Source organism: Osmerus mordax, chromosome 14 (genome assembly GCF_038355195.1).
Source record: "Osmerus mordax isolate fOsmMor3 chromosome 14, fOsmMor3.pri, whole genome shotgun sequence".
In the NCBI taxonomy this organism is placed as follows: domain Eukaryota; kingdom Metazoa; phylum Chordata; class Actinopteri; order Osmeriformes; family Osmeridae; genus Osmerus; species Osmerus mordax.
Window position 1 is genome coordinate 1,665,745 of NC_090063.1, and position 16,962 is coordinate 1,682,706.

The 16,962-nt window shown below is 41.5% G+C and overlaps 1 protein-coding gene across 2 annotated transcripts in view; it reads left to right on the plus strand.

Moving 5' to 3' along the window:
* mcc (MCC regulator of WNT signaling pathway) overlaps positions 1-16,962 on the plus strand; it is a 348,154-nt gene that overhangs the window by 254,529 nt on the left and 76,663 nt on the right. For both annotated transcript variants that reach the window (XM_067249821.1, XM_067249822.1), the window contains one exon: positions 9,114-9,297. In XM_067249821.1, the coding sequence (XP_067105922.1) occupies positions 9,114-9,297 (184 nt within the window). The remainder of the gene's footprint in view (positions 1-9,113; positions 9,298-16,962) is intronic.

A 16,962-nucleotide genomic window follows, 5' to 3' on the forward strand; every position in this document is an offset into this window, starting at 1 on the left:
ACACACCATACTCCACACATGTAAGGGATACTTTTAAGTGGAAAAAGTCACAATGTATTAATAATACAAAAGTTCTGTCAAGTTCCATGGTAGTTTTGATGGAGAGCAATCGATGGAGAGATATAGGTTGGGGCTCTCACTGGGCTACTCAAGGATATTTACCTTTTTATTCCTTAGACCAGTGGTCACCAATCCTGTTGCAGGAGAGCTCCCTTTGTGTATAGGTTTCACTTCACATGGCCTAGCTGCAGTTAGTGAGTGGTTGCACAACTAACTAGCACACACATACACTTTAAGTATGTTCCTTTGTGATGCAACATTCAAGTACCATACAAAGTCAAATGACTTTCAACACCTAACTGCTGCCTTTCTCTTTCTGCATGAAATACTCTATCTAAAATATATCCAGATGAATGTGTTGGTGATACTACATTAATTTAAGAACTCGGAAATCAAAACAAACATCCACGCACTAAAACCTTATAAAGAATATAATTTCTGAAAAGGGATTATTTCAGGTTTCAAATAAATTGTATTTGTGAAGAAATTACGCTGTGTAAAATGAAAATATAAACAGAATGCAATGATTTGATTGATCTCATAAGTCATTCATGATAGATAATTTAAAACAACACATTTTTCAGTCAGATGGCTGAGCGGTTAGGGAGTCGGGCTATTAATCAGAAGGTTGCCGGTTGGATTCCTGGCCATACAATGACGTTGTGTCCTTGGGCAAGGCACTTCACCCTACTTGCCTCGGGGGGAATGTCCCTGTACTTACTGTAAGTCGCTCTGGAGAAGAGCGTCTGCTAAATGACTAAATGTAATGTAAAATGTAAATGTTGTAACTAAGGAACTGTACAATTTTACGAAAAGGTAATTTGGAATTTGATGGCTGCAACATGTCGCAAAAAAGTTGGGATAGGGACAATAAAAGGCTGGAAAAAGAAAGTGTTACAAAAAAATACACAGCTGGAGGAACATTTGCAACTAACTAGGTCAAATGCAAACAGGTCAGTAACATGATTGGGTATAAAAAGAGTATCTTAGAGAGGCTTAAGGATGCGCAGAGGTTCACCAATTTCTGAAAACCTGCATCTACATATTGTGGAACCATTTCAGAATAATGTTCCTCAACGTAAAATTGTGAAGACTTTGAATATCGCATCATATACAGTACATAATATATTAAAATAATTCTGAGAATCTGGAGAAATCTCTATGTAAGGGACAAGGTGGAAAATAAATACTGCATTCCTGTAATCTTCAGGCACTGCATAAAAAACAGGCATGATTCTGTAATGGAAATCATTGCATGGGCTCAGAAACACCTCCAGAACTCATTGTCTGTGAACATAGTTTGCCGTGCCATCCACAAATTCAAGTTAAAGCTCTATCATACAAACAAGAAGCCATATGTGGCTTATAGGCATATGTAGGCAGATACCCAATGATAATTAATATCCAAAAGAGAGCACTAAACTTCTTCAATCACCTTAAATCCAGCCCTCTAGACACCCTCCACTCCAAAGCCCTCCAAACCCAAGAGCTGAACCCAGATAAGAGTCCCCTATGTCAGTTGGTGCTGAGACTCACTGCCCCCACCCAGACACACCCTGACCAGTCTCACACCAACACTTCTTCTTCCATTTCTTCCAAGACACCTTTCAGCGCCTTCAAATCTTCAGCTATTAAAACCGTTCAGCTATCAAAAAATTCAGCAGTTTCAGGCCATGGGTGCTACGACTTTTCAGCTTTGTACCTCTTATGCTTGAATTAATATAAATCAATATTCATAATATTTTTAACATGGGTTTCCAATGGCGTTTTCTTTCAAATCCTCTCAAACTTCTTTAAACTTCTTCAACTTCCAAATCCTTCTTCTTCCTCAATCTTTCAGCTAGAGACACCATTTAAACTTTAAAATGTTGACAAAACCCTAAACTATTTTTAAATAATTCAGCTTTTTGATATCTATTCAACTTTTTTCAATATCACTGATTATGTTTCATGACTTTTTTTGATTATGTTTCAGAGTCTTGGGTCTCGGAAAATATCCTTATTTTTTTGGACGTACAGTTTTGCGTCTCGGTTAACTTGTGTGAGGTGTGGATTCTAGCTAGCGTTACATTTCTGTTATTCTCTCATAATCGAGCTAGCACGATGGCTTTCCATAACTAAAAACCGTTCGACTTTTTTCCCACAATCGACCAAATTGGCCAAACAAGGTATGTACATTGATCTTAAAGTGTACATAATCTAGCTAGATCGTTTTTATTTTAGCAAGTTTCACAGAAATCTGCAAAAATCGAGGCTCAAGACTGTCATAGCTGATCGTCACGAACAGCCAAAAACCGGGGCTGGGGCATGTTTGCTGCAGCTGGCGTTAATCCTACGAACAAACGCTTCTTAACTGGAATGTTTTTACTTTTAATTGACGATATTGAACACAGATGTTAAGTAAATTGTCTTTACTCTAAATATCTTCTCCGTTTTCAATTTGAAGCAGTAAATCTAACACAGTAGGAATTCTCCCACGACATCCGCTCGCTCTGCTTTGACTAACAAATATGTTCTCAGTCCACCATACATTAGACAAGCTAATTTTCGAGCACTTTCGATACAAGATTACATTTACATTACATTTAGTCATTTAGCAGACGCTCTTATCCAGAGCGACTTACAGTAAGTACAGGGACATTCCCCCGAGGCTAGTAGGGTGAAGTGCCTTGCCCAAGGACACAACGTCAGTTGGCATGACCGGGAATCGAACTGGCAACCTTCGGATTACTAGCCCGAATCCCTCACCGCTCAGCCACCTGATACAGGCCATGTTAGAGTTGAATTGTGTGGGCAATGTAGAACAGCAGACAGATTTGAAATATGATCTTTTGTTATGGCCATTCTAGTGACACTAAGACTGTCCTCATATGGCTAAACCAGGTCACATAGCTAGCTACGTTTTTCCAGACATAATATTCGTTACCTAGCTACAAACAAATGCTTTGTAACTGAAGAGTATTTACTTTTTATTGGCGATATTGACAACAGAGGTTAAGGAACTTGTCTTTAATCAAAAGATGGTCTCCGTTTTCAATTTGAAGCAGTAGATATGGCTTACTGTAGAAAGTCTCCCATTGCATCCTCTCTCTAGCTTAGCTTCGGCGACAGATGGACGACAATCACTATGCATGCATTATTCACGCCTACGGTGTTAATACAGTCTGTTAAAAATACCACTTTGACACACTTGCAAGATGATCCGCTGGTTAGATGTAGCATGATCTTATTTACTACCCACAATAGTTCAACTTTTTTTGCAGCAGCATTTTAATCAGTTAGCTCCAGGTCCTCTCTAAAATACATTTCAGACCACTTTGAAACCTGAGCAAATGACTTTCTACTAAATTTTCAAATTCTTCTGAATTATTTCTCTTTTTGCATTGTTTTTCTCTTTTCTGTAGTTTTATGCCTTCGTCTATAATTTCAGCTGATAAGACTATAATATTATTTTTATGACTAGCTAGCCTAGGCCTACTTCTTCTTCTGTTTAACAGTTCAGCTTTCAGCTTCTCCCGCATTGTATTTCAGCTCTTAGCGTTGTTAGATGATGCCGTTCAGTTTCCACACTGCCTCTTTTGTGTGACTCACACATTTCTTGACATTCATTTCAGCTTGCGGGTATTTTCTCATTTCTGTATTTTCTGCAATTTAAGAAAAATAATTTCATCTTTCAGCATTCCAACGCATTTTCAGCAGGAAATGCCTTTCTAGTTTTTATTATTTATCTTCTATTTCTTCCGTGGCACATTTCAGCGCCTTCAAATCTTCAGCTATTAAAACCGTTCAGCTATCAAAAAATTCAGCAGTTTCAGGCCATGGGTGCTATGACTTTTCAGCTTTGTACCTCTTATGCTTGAATTAATATAAATCAATATTCATAATATTTTTAACATGGGTTTCCAATGGCGTTTTCTTTCAAATCCTCTCAAACTTCTTTAAACTTCTTCAACTTCCAAATCCTTCTTCTTCCTCAATCTTTCAGCTAGAGACACCATTTAAACTTTAAAATGTTGACAAAACCCTAAACTATTTTTAAATAATTCAGCTTTTTGATATCTATTCAACCTTTTTCAATATCACTGATTATGTTTCATGACTTTTTCAAACCGTTTCTGAGATTTACATGGGTGTGTACGTGAAACCCTAGAGTGCAGACTGAAACGCTTAGAGTGGAGGGCAGCTTCGGATGTCGTTGAAAAAATATTTCTAGTTTGCCAGCATTGCCACAATTCTCGCTCTTCATGCTTCATTTTTGGATCAATAGATAGCTAATTGTGTGCTGGTCGTAGACAGTTGTCTGTTGAATCCAACAGACGTACACATTTGTTCAGAGCCCCACGAAAGCGAGACAAAGTCCAACTCTCGCCCCATAGAGACCAATGCAAATCTGGTGACAAAATCGTCAGAGAAAGCAAAAAGAACAAGATTTTGAAACTGCCGGTAGAGTCGTATTTCTGACCGCACAGAAATATAAAGGACATCTCTGGTTTCGGCAGAGTCTTGGGTCTCGGAAAATATCCTTATTTTTTGGATTGGACCTATAGTTTTGCGTCTAGGTTAACTTGTTTGAGGTGTGGATTCTAGCTCCATTTCTGTTATTCTCTACCCTCAGCGCGTTAGCAATCATAGCTGCACCATCACCGTGGCAACGACAGACACGCACCACTCAGTCTCACGCAGGTGATTGGTATTAGCTGATTAGTGGAGTCACAAGACAGAGTTTGATAGTATTTCAACCTAATACAATTTACAAGAGGTGACTCTGCAGGTGCTGCTAATATCTCTTTTACTACTATTGCTAATGGAACTGTTTTATTCTACTACGCCACTGAGTGCGTTTACTTGACCATGAGAAACCCAATTACTAGCAATTGTCGGTTTATGCCATACTATTACTCCGTTTACATGTGTAATTAGTTATGCGATTACTCAATAAGCGCGTCTACATGATTCTTTTTATTAATCGCTGTATGCTCCACGGACAAAACTTGCACCATCATCCTTCAGCAACAAAGTTTCGCCGTGTCTTCCTGTATCGGCCCTACTGCTGTATGTTTCATTCCATCAACACATTGAATCCTACTAAGAAAGCAGAGTAAGCGCACTCAATGCACACATCTGCTACTGCTATTACTATCCCAACTATAATTTCAGCTGTTAAGACTATAATATTCTTTTTATGACTAGCTAGCCTATACTTCTTCTTCTGTTTAACAGTTCAGCTTTCAGCTTCTCCCGCATTGTATTTCAGCTCTTAGCGTTGTTAGATGATGCAGTTCAGTTTCCACACTGCCTCTTTTGTGTTTTCTGCAATTTAAGAAAAATAATTTCATCTTTCAGCATTCCAACGCATTTTCAGCAGGAAATGCCTTTCTAGTTTCTAATGGTATGGGAGTGCATTATGGCCTATACAATGGCCATCTTGCACATCTGGAAAGGCACCCTCAATGCTGAAAGGTATATCCAGGTTTTAGAGCAACATTTGCTTGCATCCAGGCAACATCTTTTTCAGGGAAGGCCTTGCATATTTCAGGAAGACGATGTTAAACCACATCCTGCATCTGTTTACATCAGCATGGCTTCGTAGTAGAAGAGTCCGGGTTCTAAACTGGCCTGCCTGCAGTCCAGACCTTTTACCAGTAAAAACATTTGGTGGATCATGAAACAAAATATGACAAAGAAGACCCAGGACCGTTGAGCCGCAACAATCCTGTATCAGACACAATAGGGACAACATTCCTCTCCCACAACTCCAGCAACTGGGGCCTGTACTACGAATCAAGATCAACATGCTCTGGATTACTTTCAGTTACCCAGATACAAAAAGCCTAACAATCGCAATCACGATAAGCGGTATCACGACGGCGGTTATAAACTCTCCAACTCAACCAAGATCTTTCCAATGTAGAGACGTGCGCGTTCACATAAAAGGGCGGTGTTTGCACCGTATGTCCAATCGCAAACATGGACAAAACAAAAGCCGCATATTTCACGCAAACTTTGTCTACTCCTACTGCGTGAAATATTGTAATACAAACATATCAGGAATACAGACATATAATACCGGCAAAAATCAACAAAGTCGCTGCTGCCAAGCTGGCAGAAAATGGCAGACGCTGTAAATGTGCATTCCATAAAGTTAAACTTTTGTTGTTGTATTATTTTAGTTGCAACCCTGGCAGTGGCAAACGATTGTGGGAGCAAATAAAAAATAAATATAAAAACATAATTCAAAACGGTAAGTAGCAGTAGGCAATACTTGCACATATTTTAAGGCCAACAAGTACAAGGCTCTATTGCCTGAGTCAGTCCCTTTTGTAGGATATTGGTATACAAAGGGCCTATAGAACAATGAAATTGCTTGCAGCCAACAGGAAGAAAAATTAGGCAAAGAAAACTGGAGAGGGCCCTCCTCCACAGGACTTCACTCCTGCTGAGGAGCTGGCCCTCTCCAGCTATCAGGGTCGCCCCATGATGGAAGGAGTGGAAGGGGGCATTTCTTCAGACCCTGGTGGCAGCAGCTCAGAAACCCAGGCACATGTATGTTTTAAGTAATCTATGTGACCATGTTCATTCAACAATTATTTATGAATATTGTAGGAGTGGAATGTATTACTGTTTTTTGCAGTGACAGGAAATACAGTGGTGTTGCTGCCACCACCCACTGTCATCCCACTTAGAGGTAACAGTGAAACTAATAGTATGTATGCCATATGTGGTTGCTGAATATTGATCAAATATGCCATTTACTTTTTCAAGTTCACTGCGGGTACACTTTTAAGTTTTTTTTTACCACTTGGAACACAGATGGTAAGTGTGTGAACGTGTGGCTGTGATTGAAGTGTCTGTAATGACTGGTGGTGGTTTTAACACGAGACACAAGTCCTTAAAGTGCTCATTTCAAATATGACTCAATTGATTAAATTGCTATGGTGTTAAACTCAGCAGGAAGAGGAACTTCTTCCTCCCCCTGAGCCTAGGGCCTCCACTTCAAGGCCAAGACAAAGACACAAGGTATAAGCAATGAACCTTGAAACACAGTAGTCAAATGGACACCTTCAACTTTCTCCAAGTGTGCCTTGCAAAGGGACGATGTTCTTTATTTGTTTCAGGTTGGAGCAGACAATGTGAGGGCCCTGTATAAAAGAACCACGGAGCTCGATATAGAGTATAAGAGGCTCGATATAGAGTATAAGAGGCTTTTAATAAAAAAAAAACAAGGCTGGAGATGGAAAAACTGGAATATGAGAAGAGATCATACATGACTGAATGAATGACACTAAACTTAGTTACACTGATATTCTTTTTCTGTGTTCCTAGGAAAGGGAGTACACATGAGGATGTATTTGTTAAACTTTTTTCAACGTTTTTGTCTTTTATACCATTTTATGGCTTTTTGTTGTGCCTTTTGAGTCTTTTGTGGGTGTTTTCATTTTTTTTTTCTTTCAATGTCCTATTTATTCTTTTTGAAAAATGCTATAAAAGTGAATGAAACATCCTAATTCAATGAAAATAGTGAAATGATCATTTATTTAACTTGTGAAGAGCATCGTACGGTACCATACACATTGTTCTTTTTGGTTTGAAATGTTTTTGTTGAAGGAAACCAAATTTCTGATATGGAAATAATTAGAAAATGGGTCAAAGCAACCCAAGGACAACAGAAGGGGTTAAGGGGAGACACCCCAGTGAATAGGAATAACATCATCAACATGACACTACATAAAGGTACCCGTAACAAAATAACGCAACGCTATGCAGACAGTCTATGGAACTGTGAGCGCACGGCTTCGATGTGTCCCATTGGCAACATACGGCTCAAGAAGCTGGCAAAGATACGTAATTCCCTCAGCTGAGAATATAAAAGATAGTCATAAAGATAGTCATCAGGGAATGCCAAAGGGATTTGTCGGTCTCTAAATGTTCTGGCTCTTCTGAGCGCACATCTCACTATCCGCGCACCAAGCTCCACGGGATCTTCTAAGAACGGTGACGCCATTATCATGAAGAATGAATGGGTCAGTGGGTGGTGCTTTATCTGTTGATCTCTGATCTCAAACTTAACCTGCTCCCGACCAGGTTAGGCGTTCAGCATGTGTTACCATGGCAATCTACCCCGGTAACAAGTGATCCACCGTTGTGAGACAGAAAACCCTGGGTTGAACCTGAAGTGACCTCGTTAACGGCAAATCTTGATTCGTAGTACAGGCCCCTGGCCTCCTCAGTTCCCAGACTGTTATTAAAAGAAGAGGGAATGATACACAGTGGGGAACATGGCCTTGTCCTAACCTTTTTGAGATGTGTTGGTGCCATCAAATTCATAATCACTGTATGTTTTCCTTAAAATGTTACATTTTATCAGTTTAAACATTTGATCTGTTTTCTATGTTCTGTAGTGAATAACATATGGGTTTATGAGATTTGCAGATCATTGTATTGTGTGTTTTATTTTATTTTTCACAAAGTCCCAATTTTAGGGGAATTGGGGTTGTGTCTTGATCAAGTTAAAGGGGAAACTTCTAGTTTATCAGAAGTAGTTCTGTTCAGTAGTTTAGTAGAAGTAGTTCTGACTACACATTTGGCCAATGACAGGCATTTCACATTGAGCTCCACCCACGTGAGAAAAATTGAATTCACAAATGTTTTTCTTAATCCTGCTTGTTCCGTTCTGATGTGATGAGGAATTAAACTCACGTACATGGACCAATGTCAAACCCGGCACTGTACTCCATTGGATTATAAAAAGAAAATCTGCGAAATATAAACTTTGCAGAGTGCCCGGTTCTCAAGAGAATTGTGGGTAACCCGCTATGCCTAAAATCCCATTACAAAAAATACACAAACAGATACATACACACAGAGATTCTTGGCATTGTTAGAGAGATGGATTGCTTGTTGAGTGGATCTTACTTGGAAAATAGTAATGTTCAAATACAAAAGAATGTTTTGACATGGATTTGGTGGCTAATATTGTAATATTTTAAATCATTTTCTTCCTGTGTGTGCCTGTGCATTAATGCTTGGGCTTGTGTGTCTTTGTGTATTTTCAGGGGAGCAATCTAGAGAAGAGAGCATCACTCAGATCCTGAAGAGGGCCCATGACAGCAGGAAGACAGTGGAAAACTCAGCCAAGGACCTGTTGATCCGCCTGGATGGAAGCTGTGGAGCAGCCTTCACTGTATCTGGCTGCAGCGTACAGCCATGGGAGAGCCTGTCCTCCAACAGTCACACCAGGTCAGAGTGTGTGTTTGAAAGTGTGTTTGAGTATGGATTGGTATGATGTTGGCTTGCTGTGATGTTGTCACTATTCTTCCTTCATAGTGCTGTGATGTTATAACAGTATTGATTAAATGTTTTCTTAAAAAAAGGTTTTCTAATACCGTGTCCTAACTGGATGCGACACGAGGGACGCGACTAAAAGCAGCTTGATTGCCTTTTTTTCTGTTGTAATGTCCTAACGAGCGACTCGATGCTGTGCGACGCAATGTTTTGGCAAAACTTTTTGTCGAACGCCCGGTTTCTATTTATTTTTGGTTGTTCGCCTTGAAAGCTCTGTAGCATATGAAGTCATAGTAATGTGGTTAGATTAGATGACGTAACAGAAGTGAATTTGACGGATTAATTGTGGACATAGAGCGTCCGATGCGACACAACAGTCGGATGCTCACATCCAGTTAGGACGGTGTGAGAACGGATCAGAACACAATTGTTATACTTTGTCAGTGATGTCACAAAGGTATTCAGTCTGTTGTGTCAGTGGTTATGTGCCATCACAATGGTATTCTGAGATATTATAGTTTAACACTCATTAGTTTAGTAGAGATGAGAAGTTATCTTTATGATACTTCTTCAGTTCAATACAAAAACGTAAATCAGAAATCAGAATCAGAAAGGGATTTATTCGCCATGAAAGTTTGCACAGACAAGGAATTTGCTTTGGCAGGAAGGTGCATACAATAAACATATACCTAAAATTTAAATATGTGGACTAACTATACTAAAGGTACATAAACTAGCAGTACTAAGTGGGATAAATATAAGTTGCCGTAAATTACAATATAAAAATACAAAAATACAAATATTACAAAAAATACAAATGTACAAGATACCATGTTGTGGTGCAGTGCAAAAGCAGTGTGTTTTAAGCAATAAGTCATTTGAGTCAGTGTGGTCCCTTGGCCTTGTTGAAGAGGCCAACAGCGGAAGGGAAGAAACTGTTTTTGTGGCGTGAGGTATTGGTCCTGATAGACCGCAGCCTTCTGCCGGAGGGGAGTGACTGAAACAGGGAGTGTCCAGGGTGGGAGGAGTCGGCCACAATCTTCCTCGCTCGCCTCAGGGTCCTCGAGGTGTGCAGGTCCTCGAGGGTAGGCAGATTGCAGCCAATCACCTTCTCAGCAGTACGGATGATACGCTGCAGTCTGCTCTTGTCCTTGGCAGTGGCAGCAGCGTACCAGACGGTGATGGAGGAGGTGAGGATGGACTCAATGATGGCTGAGTAGAAGTGCACCATCATTGTCTTTGGCAGGTTGAACTTCTTCAGCTGCCGAAGGAAGTACATCCTCTGTTGTGCTTTCTTGATGAGGGAGCTGATGTTCAGTTCCCACTTGAGGTCCTGGGAGAGGATAGTGCCCAGGAAGCGGAAGGACTCCACAGTGTTGACTGGGGAGTCACACAGGGTGATGGGGGTGAGTGGGGCTGTGTTCCTCCTGAAGTCCACAACCATCTCCACTGTCTTAAGAGCATTGAGCTCTAAGTTGTTCTGGCTGCACCAGGTCACCAGGTTGGCCGCTTCCCACCTATAATCAGACTCGTCTCCACCAGAGATGAGCCCAATAAGGGTGGTGTCGTCCGCAAACTTCAGGAGTTTGACGGACGGATGACTGGAGGTGCAACTGTTGGTGTACAGGGAGAAGAGCAGAGGAGAAAGGACGCAGCCCTGAGGTGATCCGGTGCTGATGGACCGGGAGTCAGAGACTTGTGTTCCCAGCTTAACGCACTGCTTCCTGTCAGACAGGAAGTCTGTGATCCACCTGCAGGTGGAATCAGGCACGTTCAGCTGGGAGAGCTTGTCCTGAAGCAGGGCGGGGATGATGGTGTTGAAGGCAGAGCTGAAGTCCACAAACAGGATCCTGGCATAGGATGCTGGGGAGTCCAGGTGCTGTAGGGTGAAGTGGAGGGCCATGTTAACTGCATCGTCCACAGACCTGTTGGCTCTGTAGGCAAACTGCAGGGGGTCCAGTAGAGGGTCAGTGATGGATTTAAGGTGTGCCAGCACCAGGCGCTCGAAAGACTTCATTACCACAGAGCTCAGGGCGACGGGTCTGTAGTCATTATGTCCTGTTGGCCTTGGCTTTTTGGGCACAGGGATGATGGTGGAGGACTTGAGACAGGCTGGCTCATGGCATGTCTCAAGGGAGGTGTTAAAGATGTGGGTAAACACCGGAGACAGCTGGTCAGCGCAGTGCTTGAGGGTGGCTGGAGAGACAGAGTCCGGCCCAGCTGCTTTGCGGGGGTTCTGCCTCTTGAAAAGTCTATTAACTTCACCCTCCTGAATGGAGAGAGTCGTCACTGTAGAGGGGGGGAGGTGGGAGGCCTCCTGGGTGGGAAGGGGTAGTTCAAGACTGTCCAATTGTCTTTCAAATCTGCAGTAGAACTCATTCAGGTCGTTGGCCAGGCGGGAGTCGTTAGTGGAGTGGGGGGCTCTGGGCTTGTAGTTGGTAATTTGCCTGAGCCCTCTCCAGACAGAAGCAGAGTCGTTTGCAGAGAATTGGTGTTTTAGCCTCTCTGAGTACAGTCGTTTAGCCTCCCTCACCGCCTTGCTAAACCTGTTCTTTGACTCCTTGAAACTGTCTTTGTCCCCACTCCTAAACGCGGCCTCTTTCTCTGACCTCAACCTTCTGAGTTTAGCTGTAAACCAGGGTTTGTCGTTGTTGTAGCTTACCCTGGTGCGTGTTGGTATACAGCAGTCCTCACAGAAGCTGATGTATGATGTCACAGCCTCTGTGAGCTCATCCAGACTATTGGTAGCAGTCGTGAACATGTCCCAGTCAGTGCAGTCCAAGCACGCCCGCAGATCCTCCATAGCTTCACTGGTCCACTGTTTTGATGTCCTCACAGCAGGCTTACAGCGCTTTAGCTTCTGCCTGTATGCAGGAATCAGGTGGACCATGGCGTGGTCAGAGTGACCCAGTGCTGCTCGGGGGACCGCATGGTATGCTTTGCTGATTGTAGAGTAGCAGTGATCCAGGGTGTTTCCTTCTCTGGTAGGGCATTTGATGAATTGTCTATATTTTGGGAGTTCTTGAGTGAGATTGCCTTTGTTAAAGTCGCCTAGCACAATAACCAAGGAATCCGGATTTTCATGCTCCACACTCAGTATCTGGCTGGCGAGCACACGTTGAGCCTCGTTAACGCTAGCCTGCGGAGGCATGTAGACGCCAACCAGAATGAATGATGCAAACTCTCGTGGCGAGTAAAAAGATCTACAGTTAATAAAAAAGGATTCCAGATCAGGAGAACAGTGCTGCAGAATCACTGTCACATCTTCACACCAGCCACTGTTAATGTAAAAACAAATACCACCGCCTTTCGTTTTGCCAGAGAGCACAGGGTTACGATCCGCTCTCAGCAGTTTGAAACCTGCTAGCTGTAGCGCAGAGTCTGGGATCAGTTCACTCAGCCATGTCTCCGTAAAGCACAAAACGGAAGATGAATGAAAGTCTCTGTTTTTCCACACCAGTAGCTGAAGTTCATCCAGTTTGTTGCTCAGTGAACGCACGTTGGAGAGAAATATCCCCGGTAACGCTGTGCGTGCCCCACGCCGACGGAGTCGCACCAGAGCACCGGCTCGTTTGCCTCTCCTACGGCGCTTCGCTGCTAGGACAAAGCCGAGGGTGGCTTTGACTATAATTCCCACTAATTCCGCCGCTGGAAGCAGAAAAGTGGGAAATAAATCCACAGGAGTTGTAGTCCTGATGTTTAGAAGTACTTCTCTAGTTAGAGAACCCCGGAAATCTTGGCAGAACACTGAATTAACAGACAAAACAAGACAAAAAAGAGCGCACCTAACGACCGAGGCAGCCATCATCGGCGCCATCTTGGATCTTGTCCAAAATAAAGTGGCAGCTGGCTGGAGGGAGATCGCCAGGGAGCTAGAAGTATTTTTGTGTGTGTTTTCTGTCAGGACGCTCAGCGTAGCTTGCTAGTTTGTGTTATAATGGTACTGTACAGTGTTGTACTACCATGGTGATATCTAGCTATACCCGCGATACTATTATTGTTGTAAATATGAATAGTAAGGTAAAGCTCACTTGCTAGCGTAACAAATGTAGATATCATGCAACAGAATAAACATATGTAGCTAGCAAGTTCACTAGTATAACGAGTGTTTGTCAAAGTGTTTTGCAATCAGTTAAGGCAAAAAGGCACCAAAACAACTCAGATTTCTCAAGGACAGACATAGACATAGGCCATCCCCCTGTATCTGCATGAAATGGTTTGATCCTGCCTTAGCCCGTAAGACCCAAACATAAAAATAATGTCAATGTTTTTTTTTTAAGTCAGATGATGTTGTAAGAGTCTTCTGATGAAGATAATGAAGGATTTATTCAAAAAATATGTTTTTGTACGTTTTTTGGGAAACGTTGTAATAATGCAACGTTGGGCCTAGTTGGTAGCAGAATTTCAGCATTTGCTCTCATACTGTCAGAACAAATACACAAAACAACTAATGGTTCATTTTGAGTGTGGATTGCTTACATAGCACTATAAAAGTACATTTCATTAATAATAATCACCCAACAGTCATATTTTGATTAATCAGAATTTATTAAAAAAAATAAAAACTGGATAAATATTATAAATACAGAATGAAAACTTAAAAGACCCCGGGGTCCATTGCAATGGTAGTCCCAAAAGCAGTTCCTTTCCTCTGAAAAGCAGAGACGGAGATTGCACTTTCTGCAGAGCGTATTAGAATATCCTTTTATGCCGTGTCTGCAACGTCCACTCGTTGTCTTCACCTGAAATGTGCGACCATGTCCCTGCGCACATCCGTTGGTGGTTCACATGCCCTCTTGGCTGGGACCCCATTTGGTGGACCCCCATTACCTGAGGATGGTCTCTTCTGAGCAGTCACAGGTCTCTGAGGTGTCACAGTTATCGACGTCAAAGGGCTCCCACTGGCTGAAGATGGCCGCCCTCTCCTTGGTGTGTTGACAGCTGTGTTTGTCAGGATGAGAGAGGAAGCTAGTTGCGCCTGAAACAGTCTCCTGTACAACATCTTTTTCTTGGAAATATTGAGAGCCTTGCAGTCCCATTTGTAGAGGAGACAGGCATTGATCAGAGCAATGATAATAGTGTGCCAGAAGATGTAACTGTATCAGCGGCGCAATTTCATGAGGAACTTGTATTTGGCTCCAAATGAGTCCAGCAAATCCACACCGCCCATGCATTTGTTGTATGCACCCACAATATGAGGTCTCTCAACTTCAATGTAGGATTTGGTGGATTTGTTCCAGCGTTGAATCTTTTGCACAGGATCAATACCAGCAAAGGATGACACAAGTGTGACTGCCCTGTTGTCATACCACTTGACAGCGCACATGTTGGGGTTTGGTTGGCTTGTGTTGGTTTGCTCAATGTCCTTACCATCATCATCATTAGTTGGACAATCAGTGAGCCTCTGATTCTCTTTTTCCACTTCCTCAACATTTTCAACCACCTCCTCATAACTCGAATCACTGGTGTCTGATTCCATGTCAACATCACTTTCTCCATTTGGATAGCATCAATGACATCATGCATACTGAAGTAAACTCTCCTTGCTAGTGTCATTCTGAAATGGAAATAATAGTTAGAGTATGTTCAAGTATACCTAATTCCAATGCAAATGAATCTTATTCTTGCAGTACATTCCACTGAAGGCACACAATACTGTCTGAATAGCCTAATGTGCTTTCTACTTAACATTCTAAAAGGAAAATACAAACCCCCAGATCTCTTACATCCCCATATTGCAGACCATTCACACCTGTCCCAGAACAATGCACCATACATGCAACCCCCACATTCCAAAACATTTACACTTGTCCCTGAACAACCATCCTCCAAAGCATTCCACAAACAGTATCTGCTTTGTGCAACAAGCAGATATTTGGGCAATAAGTCCAGATTTTAAAAAACAGTTGACTATATTTCACTGCTAACATAGAAATAACATTGATTTAGAAATCTTCAAATCTGGTCTAAACTAAAAATTATAACAAATAACCCATTTGTAAAGTGTGAATCATCAAATACATTATATTTCTGTAAGTATGTATCCTGTATCTGAACATTTGAGAAGTGTAATGTTTCCATGTAGAGTGCAAGGTGCATTTGCTATTTTAGCTACCATTTTGACCCAACGTTGTAAAATTACAACAAAGACAAAACAAGCTGAAAATCAAATGTGATGCATGAATTCCACAATAACTTAGTATTTACATGAACTACATATTCTAACAATCACCCCAAAAAAATTGACATGGAATTTACTTACTTCAATGTTGATATATCCAGTCAAATTAAACAAGCAGATTCGCTTCCAGGAAAGTTGGCTGGTGGATTGAGTTCATGGCCTTATAGCCAGATCTATATACACATTTAGTATCCAATGGCATTGCAAGGCAATACAATAAGACCCAATGTCTATGAAAATGTGGTATTTAAAAAAAAAATGTTTTTTTTGGAGAGCTAAAGGTGACGTTGTAATATTACAACAAGGGGTCTTACAGGGTTAGCGCACTTATCGGTGACGGTGTTTAGTTGCAGTCAGTAGATGCGCTAGTCGCTAGAATGTCGGGCCGTAAACACAAATTAGGGTTTCGGAAAAGATCTGAGAAAAAAGAGAGGATAGACAAAAGTATGGAAGCCCATTTCCGCCAGTAAAAAAAATATATACTGCAATACTAAGTCGAAATTATGAGATACGTAAGTCATAATTATGATATACTAAGTCATAATTATGAGACACCTAAGTCATAATTATGAGATACAGTGCGTGTCCACTACAGCGGAGCGGGCGGCGCGGAGCGTCGGCTTCCAATTCATTTTCAATGAAGCCGGGCGTTCCTGTTCAGAACAAAGTCCCGAAATGTAACGAGCCTGAATTTAAAGATTACATTAAAATAATAATGAATGGTGCAGGGTTGCCGATGTTGTCAGTGTCCCTGGTGTGTTTTTATACTTTAAATTCAGTCTCGTCACATTACGTGACTGTTCTGTGCCACTACTAGCTCGCTAGCCCAGCAGACACACGACTGGTTGAGTGACCGGTGGCGTAACATGTAGTCTACTGTAATCTTGCACTAGTAAAATATTGTGTATTTTTACACAAATGTTGTGTAAAAGTGGTATTTTGATCGATATTGTGAGTACATGAACCCAAGTCTGCACGCTTGGCCATGACTACAACAATAGTGACCTTAGAGAACTAGTACAACTCTGTATTAACCTGTCGGACACGCCTCCGAGTGTGATCTGTGGGAAGGCAAGCAGTGCAAAAAATGCTGTAGTTACTATCTCATAATTATGACTTAGTAACTCATAATTATGACTTACGTATCTCATAATTTCGACTTAGTATCTCATAATTATGACTTAGTATCTCATAATTATGACTTACGTATCTCATAATTATGACTTAGTATCTCATAATTATGACTTAATTTGTCATCTTTTTTATTTATTTTACTGGCGGAAATGGGCTTCCATACAAAAGAGATGGTTTCAATCAGTAACCCAGTTTTTTACCAAGAAAGGTGGGTAGCCAATCTGTGAGTGGTATTAACCTGTTGGTTTAATGTCCATATAAGCTATCTAGCTACCCAGCTAACAAGGGACGTCCTGGGGACGTCA